We start from the raw sequence: 10,908 nt of genomic DNA, 5'->3' as shown, positions 1-10,908 counted from the left end.
CTATTTATATGGAGCACCAGGTGGTGGATGTGAGAGGTTGTAAAAGAGATTCTTTGCATCTCGGATGTAAAGATTTTTTCCCTTTTTTCCACTTAAGCTATCTCTAACAGTCTTACTCATCACATCTTCTATTTTAAACTTCACTATGTAAATTGTACAGTCTACGTTGCAAAATAGTGATTATATTGTCATATGGAAGATCTGCTGGCCACCGCCTTATAATTACTCCATCCATCTTTAAATAACTATAGCATAAGTTAAATATTTTCAACTTCAACCAAGTATACATAAAAACAATTTATAATAAATATTACTAAATTTATTTTTATAGTAAACTTGTTTAGAGCTATAAATATTATTAATATACTATACAATCTTCTTAAATTTAAGAAAGTTTGACAAACATGTTTTTTTATGGCGAGAATTAATAACAAACAGGAGTATCACTGATCATTTCAGTTAAAATAAAACGAACAGGCACAACCGACAGAAATTAAGGCCAGCTGTGTAGAGTGAAAATGTGAAATACTGTCTACTTGAATAGTTGAATACACAAAGGAGACTATAGTAAGATTATCAGTATAAGATCTGTCGTCGGCGCGCTTAATTTGCTTATGAAATAGAGGCTAGCTAGCTGGATGGTCTGTATGTAGATCAGTTCTAGATTAGTAATAGTAGTGATGCATTATTATTTATTGACCACCGTCATCTGCTGCTCTCTCTCCGACTCCAAATGAAGCGCCAACCCAGTCCAAGAAGCCGAAGCTGAAGGGATCGGGACCCAGCAGCAACTGCGTGCCTTCTTCCTCCGGCAGCTTCTCCAACTGCTGAGCAGTGGCCTGCTGTTGCTGCTTTTTTGGATGGAAATCGGGGGCGCACAGAACGTCGAGGGCGCCGTCCATGTCCGCAAACATGCCGAAGCCCAAGTCATGGTCAGCAGCAGCGTCCTCCGCGGGCTTGGAATTATCCATGTCGACCACCTCCTGCTTGAGCAGCTGGCGATGGACACTGGCGCTAATGATGGAACCTGGCGTCGTTGCATTGTCGGCGACGGCGACGTTGCTGGCGTGACGGTGGGCGGCCGGTGCCGTATCTGGAACGGCAGCCGCGGAGGGATGATGTCGATGGTTGTGACCATGATGGCCCCTGGCCGACGAGGAGGACGAGGAGGCCGGCCTGGTCGAGCCGGCGAGCGCGTTGCGCTGCGTAGGCCAGGGGTGGTTGTGGTCGGAGGTGTAGGTGACGACGAGCATGGAAGGGTCAGTGCGGCTGCGCTCCACCTGCTTGCGCGCGGAGCAGGCCTTGGAGCTGCTGCAGCGGTAGTACCCCCTCGGGTACGGCGACCCCTTGATCGGCTTCTGCCCGTACTTCCTCCACGCCCACAGGTCCGACGGCACCACCTCGCCGCTCGTGCTCGGCCTCCCGCCCACCCCCGGTGGCGCCGCCACCGGCGCGGGGATGCACACCACCTTCTTCGTCTGGCTCTTCCTACGAGACACCGTGCACACGTACGCAACGCATCAATATGTACGTAACGTAATGCAATTATAAAGTAGTTAAACAAAATATGATCGAACCTTCTCTTGACTGCCGAGGAATGAGGGCGATGAGGGGCCATGGCCATGTCCAGGACGTGCTCCTGTAGCACGGGAGCATCATCGTCCCTCCTCTCGACGAAGCTGGAACGAGTGGAAGCGCACAGCTGTTGCTGCGGCCCGGACGTGGGCCGAGGAATCAGTTCCTCTGCCTCTGGATGGTGATGTGGACACAGCGCAGCTGCATGATCGCAAGCGCAGCCGCCACTGCCGTTGCTGCCCAGCATGAGCTCCACCATGCCGCTACTGCTATGCACCAGCTGCTGCTGCGACTGCAGCTGCGAGCGCGCTTCATCGTGATCGTCGCCACCGAAGTTGAGTCGAGCTTGCAGCAGCAGCAACGCCTCTTCCTCCGGCAGATGATGGGAGCCCGACGAGCAGATGGCCGAGGAAGCAGGAGTGGCCGCCGGCAGTCGGTGGTGGTGTGGCGGTGGAGGCTGCAGGCTCTCCCGGACGACGTCCGAGAGGTCGCCTAGATCGGCCGGCGACAGCCAAAAGAAGTCGCACATGATACTACTTATGTACAATATATTATGGGTGGATCAAAATCCTAATTCAGAATCTTTGTTGCCGACAGAGATTCAGGGAGGCGAAAGAGTTACCCGGAAGAAGTGGTAATGATCGATAAACAAAATTGATCGGCAAAGCAAGGATCGATCTATAACTTGCATGTAAATGGAGAGAACTAAGTAACTGTCTGTGTCAGGCTGAAGCAGCACAGCACAGCACAGATATATAATGGAGCCAACGGATCGAGCTAGCCAGTGATGATCTGCTACCTGTCTAGGAGCATTTAGCAAAATGCATGCGTCCACACGACTGCACGGACCAAATAAACGACACCCGTAACGCCACGGACAGGTTCGGCACATTCCATCATCTATCGATCCAAACTATGTCGTCATGCATAGCAATTGGGTCTGCGTGGGACAACTTTTTTCTAAATAGTTTTTTTTTAGAATCTGGATCCGAGATAATCTAGTTGTCACGAGAATCTGGATGACTGGATCCAAGATAAATTTGTGCGGAGAAGAGAGGTATGCACGGTTTAAAATTTAGAAAGCAGCATATTAATATTTCTCCCATTTTAACAACTCAGCGGACTTTGCATTCACGTTGATTTTGGCGATTTTCATAGAAACAGACTAAGAAGCGAAGCATTTGACTGCCATAAACCGATTCTGATAGCTAGAATCTGACCAGAAGTCGAAACCAACAGGGCCAACGACAGACAAACATAACATACATGTTACATGCACCATTGATGAATACATCACTGAAGAAAGGGTCAAAACTGTCCAGTGACACACCAGATAGTCCGGTGCCACACAACGGACTGTCCGGTGCACCAGGGAACTACAACCCAACGGCTAGTTCCTTATGGCACTGTGGAGGAGAACCACCGGACTGTCCGGTACAAGGATGACACGCTGCAATAACGGTCAAATACAACGGACATATCTTATGGCTAGTGGGGCACCAGAGAGAGCACCAAACTGTCGGGTGTGCCGCATAGAACAACAACTTTTCTCCAACGGCTAGTTTTAAGTTGGGGCATATATATACTTCACCCAACCAACTATTTAAAGATGTGGGAGCCCAAGCAACATAGCATCACATGTTATAGACATTTTTCAAGTGCTCATACACCCAAGTGCTTAATAGAATCACTCGGCGATTAGCATAGGTGCTTTGTGAAGTACTTAGGTTAGTTAGACCGCTTATGCGCTTGCTCTGAGTGATTTCTAGTTAGTTGAGTGAGTTAAGAAAAAACCCACAAAGCCCCTCGGCTCTTATGCGAGCCGTTGTAATATTGTGCCAAGTGGGGCGAGAGTCTTGCGAGACCGTGACAACCGAGTTTGTGTCATAGCCACCACCGTGTACCGGAGGAAACGAGGCACGCGACGTTTTGACCTGAAGCTCGATAGTGGAGATGGCGGGGAGCGTCCGAGAGGAGTAGGAAGTGGAGCACCACTTGCGCGTGGAGAAGGCTCGTGGCTCTCTACGAAGTTACTCGACTGTGGTGCTTGGCCCTCACGTCGGCTACCCTTTGCGTAGGGGCACCAACGAGGATTAGTCAGGACCTTGCGTGGTTCCGGATACCTCAGTAAAAATACCGACGTTGTCCACGAGAGTTTGCTTTCTCTACTAGCTCTTTAGTCTTCCGTATTTACTCTCTCTACTTAAGTTGCAATATTTACTAGTCTTAGTGTAGATTATATAGGATTGGAACTTAGGTTGCATAACTCCTTTTGCGGTAGAGATAGCAACACATATACAAAACCTAGTTTGCACATTCTAGATTTCTTATTTGCATAGGTTTTGTTCTAGGGATTACTTTGTGGTCTAGTTTAGAAAGAAGTTTTAGAAGTCCCAAATCGCCCCCTCTTAGCCATCACTGTTTCCTACAAGTGGTATCAGAGCATGGTTTGCCTTATTTAAAACATTTTAGCTTCACCGCTAATCGAGTCGACACTTTTTAGATGAAGGGGATGGATACCTATAGGCCACCACACTTCGATGGCACTAACTTCCCATATTATAGTGCTAGAAGCGGTTGACCTAGGTGTTTGGAGAGTCACTCATGACTGGATGAAACCTCCTAAGAATCCCGACAAGCTCACCACGAGTGACGAAATATAAATTCATTTGAATGCTAGAGCCAAAAATTGATTGTATGAATCTTTTAGCATGGAAATTTTCAATCAAGTATTTACCTTGAGAACTGCTAATGAGATTTGGCTAAAATTGCATGAGCTCCATGGCGTCACATCTAATGTCCGTGAGCAAAAACATTGCCTAGTCTTAAATGAGTATAATTCTTTTGCTAAGAAAGAAAATGAGCTTGTTAGAGACATGTATTCTCGCTTAAATCTTATGATTAATGAGCTCAACTCTATCGGTATTAATAAGCTAGGTGATACGGACATTGTGAGAAAGATCATCTCCCTCCTACCACAACAAAGATATGGAAGCATCATCACCATCCTTCACAATCTTGTGGACTTGAGCCAAATGACCCCGACGATTGTGATTGAAAAGATTGCGGCATTTGAGATGTCGTGGAAAATGGGTCAAGAAGAGGAGCCAACTTCTTCGAATCCATATGCTTTTGCATGTGATGAGCACAAAAGGATGAAAGACAAGAAAAAAGCTCCAAGCACAAGTTCCTCAAGTGAAGAAGAGGAAGAATAAGATGAAAATGATCAAGGCTCAACATCATCCTCTGAGGATGAAGAAACAGTTTGACACGCTGAAAATGTAATGGGGATGATTCGCAAGATTATCTAATGGGTGTGCATCTGCAGGTCGAGGATCTTTTCATTAACATTGACAGGAAAAAGCAAAGAAAGAGAGGATGCTTTGCATGTGGGGAGAAGGGTCACTTTAGGGACAACTGTCCAAATATGGTCGAACCCAAAAAGAGGAGTAAAGGCAAGGTGCTTACAAGTGTCAAAACTTGGGATGATTCTTCAAGTGAAGATGATCCTCCAAGGACTCACAGCCATCACTCTTCATCACGCTCATCACGGTCATCTCACAAATCCCGTATGGCAACAGGTAAATCAAGTATCCCATCCTCTAGTGATGATAGTGATGGTGAGGGAAAGCCCTCCTTAGATGAGCTTATGCATACCATCAAGTTTTTTGAGGATGTTTATACTAAGCAAAAGGCTCAACTTAAAATCTTGAAAATAAGTTGATTAGCTCTCAAAATGGTTATAAATGTATGCTAGAAAAATTTGAAACATTTGCATATTTGAATTGTTAGCTAACAACTAAAATTGAGCAATTAGAGTCTAAATCTCCATCCTCAACTACCGATGATAGTTTTGTTAAAAGAATGAAAAACTTAAAGCTAAGTTAGCTAACTCTTAGGACATAGTTGAAAACTTTCTAGAGAAAATGGAAATTCTTAGCATTCACAATAATGAGTTAACTACTAAGCTAAAAACATTGGTAGCACCCGAGGGCATCTTTAGTTGAAATTCCTGAAATTATCAAGAAAGATATCTCTACTTCTTACTTTGATTTAGTTGATGATTATAATCTCTGCAATCAAGTTCTTGTAAAGAATGTTGTTATAGAAACATGTTCGAATGAAATTGTAATGGAGAATGAGCAATTAAGGCAAGAGGTGGCTCGCTTATGTAAGGCTTTGTATGATAAGAAAGGCAAAGCTAAACAACCCCAATCTCCTCAGGATAACACCACTACGGGAGTGAACAAGCATGTGGAGGGAGAAATCGTGGTTTGCAGGCTATGCCACAAGGAAGGCCACAAGTCTTACCAATGCAAGGCGAAGATCGGGGAGAAGCAAAAGAAAAGGCTAACAAGCAAAATCTCCAACACCTACATCAAGAAGGTGGACAAAAAAGCTGACACATTATATTTGATCAAGAAGAAAAAGAATGGAAAGGTGATAGCAATCAAGGCCAACAGGCAAGCCAACAAAGGAGAGGGGGCCAAACGCATCTAGGTGCCAAAGGAGATTATCTCAACCATGAAAAGCACCAAGAAGGTTTGTGTCCCAAGAGGGAAGTGAGAAGTTGAAGTATTTAAGGGGGAATTTGGAGACTTGACAAAATTGGGATGTATATCATGGGATGCATCACATCAGATCAAGTCTATTGCCAAGTGGGTTAGTGAATACTTTGGACCCAAATCCCCCACCCATGACTAAGGTAACTAGATTTATTGCTTTTCTTGTTTTTAAATATGCATATCTATTTTCTTATATCTAGTTTTTACCTTACATGCCTAGTTTTACATGTGGTATTTACTTTTGATTAGAGTTGCATGCATATTAGGTCAATCAGATGGTAGGAATGCTCGTTTTCAATTCATATCCTTGATCAAACCTACATGGTTTAAAATGTTTAGTTAAGCTCGACGCATAGCTTATTTAAAATTCCTAAATGAATGACACTAATGCTTTGTTTCCAAATTTATATTCTCCAAGTGGTGTCATTTTGACTTATATGTGCCAAAGCTTGGATTATAGATAATTTGCCCCTCTTGATCTCAAAATCAAAGTGCATGTCTCCTACAAGTATTCAAAACTTGTATGCACACCCTTAGGAGGAGGTTACTCTATAATCTAAGTATTTGAGACTAACACATGTTTTCAAGTCTATTATATGTGTAGTAGTCTCATTGAAGGAAAATGGAGTCCTCGGAGAAAGACATTAAACTCCACTGCAAACTTACAAGTAATTTCATGTTTCGCAAGTGGTTTCATTCCACCATCGGTATCATTTACATGTCTTCTCCAGATTTTGATTAGAGTATATTTCATATATTTTTCTTCCCATGTTGCCATAAATGCATATGTTGTTAAAATATATCTTTTACCTATGCATAGGGGAAGTTAGTATATTTGTCGGCGTTTCGAGACAGGGGGGTCCCTAAGCCGACGAGTGAGTGTGTTGCGTGCCCTAGCCCAGATGGGTCGAGCGCGTGGGCGAGCGCGAAGGGGGGAGAGGCGAGGTGGCCGGAGTCGAGCGTGAGAGAGGTGTAAGTCCCGCGGCCTTCGTGTTCGTCCCGCGCCCAGGTCAGGTGCGCTTGCAGTAGGGGGGTTACAAGCGTCCACGCGGGTGAGGGAAGCGAGCGGCCCCAAGAGAGCGCCTGTCCCGTCCTCGGTCCCGCGCGGCCAGCCTTCTCTGAGAAGGCCCTGGTCCTTTTATAGTCGTAAGGAGAGGATCCAGGTGTACAATGGGGATGTAGCAGAGTGCTACGTGTCTAGCGGAGGGAGAGCTAGCGCCCTAGGTACATGCCAATGTGGCAGCCGGAGAGATCTGGGCACCCTGCTGGCGTGATGTCGTGGCTGTCGGAGGTGCGGCGGAGCCTGATGGAGGGACAGCTGTTGGAGCGGTCGAGTCCCTGCTGACGTTGTCCTGCTTCCGTAAGAGAGCCGGGGGCCGCCGTCGTCACAGAGCTTGCGGAGCGCCATCATTGCCCCTCCGGCGGAGCTGGCCGGATGGGACGCCGGTCTTGTTCTCCGTGACCCGAGTCGATTCGGGGTAAGATGATGATGGCGCCTCCTGTTGACGTGGCGATCTATGCCCTAGGCAGGGCGACGTGGGGGTTCCTCCGAAGCCGAGGTTGAGTTTGCCTTTTGTTGCCGTGGCCGAGCCCGAGCCAAGGGGTCGGGCGAGGCGGAAGTCGTTCGGCCGAGGCCAGGGCGAAGTCCGAGCCCTGGGGTCGGGCGAAGCGGAGTTTCGTCGTCTTCCGGGTCTTAGCCCGAGTCCAAGCCCTGGGGTCGGGCGGAGCGGAGTTCGCCGTCTTCCGGGTCTTAGCCCGAGTCCGAGCCCTGGGGTCGGGCGGAGCGGAGTTCGCCGTCTTCCGGGTCTTAGCCCGAGTCCGAGCCCTGGGGTCGGGCGGAGCGGAGTTCGCCGTCTTCCGGGTCTTAGCCCGAGTCCGAGCCCTGGGGTCGGGCGGAGCGGAGTTCGCCGTCTTCCGGGTCTTAGCCCGAGTCCGAGCCCTGGGGTCGGGCGGAGCGGAGTTCGCCGTGGCGCCTTTGGCAAGGCCTGACTGCCTGTCAGACTCACCCTGTCGAGTGGCACTGCAGTCGGAGTGGCGCAGGCGGCGCTGTCCTTCTGTCAGACTGGCCAGTGGAGCAGTGGAGTGACGACGGTCACTTTGGCTCTGCCGGGGGCGCGTGTCAGGATAGAGGTGTCAGGCCACCTTTGCGTTAAATGCCCCTGCAATTTGGTCAGTCGGTGCGGCGATTTAGTCAAGGTTGCTTCTGAGCGAAGCCAAGGCCTTGGGCAAGCCGGTGATGTGTCCGCCATAAAAAGGGGGCCTCGGGCGAGACGGAAGTCTCTCGAGGTCGGCTGCCTTTGGCCGAGGCTAGGCTCGGGTGAAGCGTGATCGAGTCACTCGTGTGGACTGATCCCTGACTTAATCGTACCCATCAGGCCTTTGCAGCTTTATGCTGATGGGGGTTACCAGCTGAGAATTAGGCGTCTTGAGGGTACCCCTAATTATGGTCCCCGACAGTAGCCCCCGAGCCTCGAAGGGAGTGTTAGCACTCGCTTGGAGGCTTTTGTCGCACTTTTTTGCAAGGGGACCAGCCTTTCTCGGTTGCATTTTGTTCCGGTGGGTGCGCGCGAGCGCACCCGCCGGGTGTAGCCCCCGAGGCCTCGGAGGAGTGGTTACACTCCTTCGAGGTCTTAATACTTCGCTTAACGCTTCGGCTGGTCTGGTCGTTCCCTCATGCGAACTGGCCGTAGCCCGGGTGCACGGTCGGGGCCCAAGCTCTCGGGCTGGTATGTTGACGCTGTCAACGATTTGGCCGGAGCCGGTTTTTGCGAGAGCAGCCCCCGAGCCTCTGCACAGGGCGAGAGGACGATCAGGGACAGACTCGACTTTTTACATACGCCCCTACGTCGCCTTTCCGCAAGGAGGAGGGGGGGAGTGCGCCATGTTACCCTCGATGGGCACCGAACATGGTGTCTCCGGTGAGCTGCAAGCGGGTAATCCGAGTGGACGTCCGTGCCCCGTTCGTTGGGGGTCGGCTAGGGGCCCAGAGGCACGCCCAAAAGTACCTGCGGGTGATTTGCCGGACCCGGTCCCCTGGCGACGGGGTCCGAGGGCTCGATGCCTCCCTCCGATGGGATTCCGTTACAAGATCGTTCCCGCTGGTCTCAGAAATGTCCTAGGGTACCTCGGGAGCGCAGCCCGAGCCTTGGTTATGTATCGAACGTACCCCTGGTCATCCCTCGCTCGGTGTCTGAGGCGACTGTGAACCCTTCGGGGGCCAGCCTTCGAACCCCTGATCAGTAATGGGCGCGGAGCCTGAGTAGCCTGAGGCGGCCATGGAACCCTTCGGGGGGCTGGCCTTCGAACCCCTGACCAGTAGTGGGTGTCGGGCCCACGCGATCTGAGGCGACTGTTGAACCCTTCGGAGGGCCAGCCTTCGAACCCCTGATCAGTAGTGGGGGGCTCGGAGCCCGGTTCCTTCGCGGAGAAGGATCCCTTTCGGGGTATCCCCTTTCCCGGTCCATGTTGCAAGAGATAGAGAAAGAGGAAAACGGAAAAGGATACGAAATCGGACGACGTGGCGTACCTTTTCTGACGCGGTTATTTCGGCGAAGGTGAAGCGTCGCGCGCTCCTCCTGCCAGAGGCGCCGCGTGTCCTGCCGCGGAGTTAATGCGACGGGGCGAGTGGTTGGCAGGGCGGCCGTTACGCGCGTGCGATCCGTTCGAGGAACGGGTCACGGGTGCACCGTCTTCACGCCGTGAGAGGAGGCTCTCTTGCTGTCCCAGGATGGGACGTGAGCCTGGCTGACGACGTGACCGCTGCGCCCGCCCGCCTGCCACCGCTATTACTGCCGGCCCACTTTCGGTCGCTTTGACCGACGCGCCAGGCTGGCGCTGTTGGGTCGCCTCGAGTCGCGGCATAGGCTCCGCAACCGAAGAGGCGTGATGGTGGCACAAGTGGCGGTGCGGTCGCTTGCATGCAGCAACTGACGCACCGGTTGCTCGACGCGTGGGCCTGGGTTCCCAAGCTGGCGTGTCAGAAGTCGGAGAAGCGCGTCCATCTGGCGCGGTTGCATGCCGCCTGCATGGCTGCCCGCTCCTTCTGCCCGTTGGTCTGGGCGAAAATGGGGGGTCGCCTGTAACCGCCGGACGGTCGTGTGCACCACGCGCGGCGGTTTGGCTTCTTCTGCCCTGAGCCGGCTTGCATGACATGCGGGACCCAGCCCCCGAGTCGCAGGGGAGGGCCTTGGAGCGTGTTGGAGAAGACTCAGCCCGCGGCGTCTGGGGGCGCACGTAGGGAGAGTTGCCTTTAAAAGGAGGGAGACTCCTTTCGTAAGGCAACCATGTCTTCTTTCTCCCTTAAGCGTCGTGTCTTCCCATCTTCCAAGCCCCCGGATGGGGGGTATCCGCCGCCTTTCCGCCTCCTCGTTGGAGGAACGCAACTCCATGGGAGTTGGTACCTCTCGGCCGTACCCCCATGCCGACGATCACCCAGGATGGTGACCGCCGGTTTCTGGGTGGGGAAGAGCAAGCCGGGCTGCGATCTTGGTCCCACCCTCAGCTTCAAGGATGTTCATCATCCCCGCTGGGGCGGGAGCCACGCTGAGCCGGTGCTCTACCTTCCGCGCGGGTCCGCGGGTCGCCCCTTCCCGCGGCGTTTGGGGGTGGAGGCGCTCGCTGGCCCTGCGGACGGCGCGGACTTAGACAACGTGGGGCTGAACGACGGCGGGCGTCGTTACCTCCAGCGTGTCGGAGTTGTCGGCCGGGCTTCCGGCGGCCCCTCCTGCCGGAGGGTGACCGCCGCATCGTGTGCACGGGAGGACCACCC

General features: G+C 51.5%; 1 protein-coding gene across 1 annotated transcript; it reads right to left on the bottom strand.

Moving 5' to 3' along the window:
* Positions 1 to 428: 428 nt before the first annotated feature.
* On the bottom strand, positions 429 to 2,391 carry LOC103637745 (probable WRKY transcription factor 35). The gene is made up of 2 exons (XM_008660616.2): positions 1,578 to 2,391; positions 429 to 1,488 (listed from the first exon to the last, which is right to left on the bottom strand). The coding sequence occupies exons 1-2, from the start codon at positions 2,102 to 2,104 to the stop codon at positions 693 to 695; spliced, it is 1,323 nt and encodes a 440-aa protein (XP_008658838.1). The 5' UTR covers positions 2,105 to 2,391; the 3' UTR covers positions 429 to 692.
* Positions 2,392 to 10,908: the final 8,517 nt, after the last annotated feature.

The sequence above is a fragment of the Zea mays genome, chromosome 1 (assembly GCF_902167145.1).
Source record: "Zea mays cultivar B73 chromosome 1, Zm-B73-REFERENCE-NAM-5.0, whole genome shotgun sequence".
In the NCBI taxonomy this organism is placed as follows: Eukaryota; Viridiplantae; Streptophyta; class Magnoliopsida; order Poales; family Poaceae; genus Zea; species Zea mays.
The sequence above is the reverse complement of the archived record's forward strand: the minus strand, read 5'-3'. Positions and strand labels throughout refer to the sequence as shown.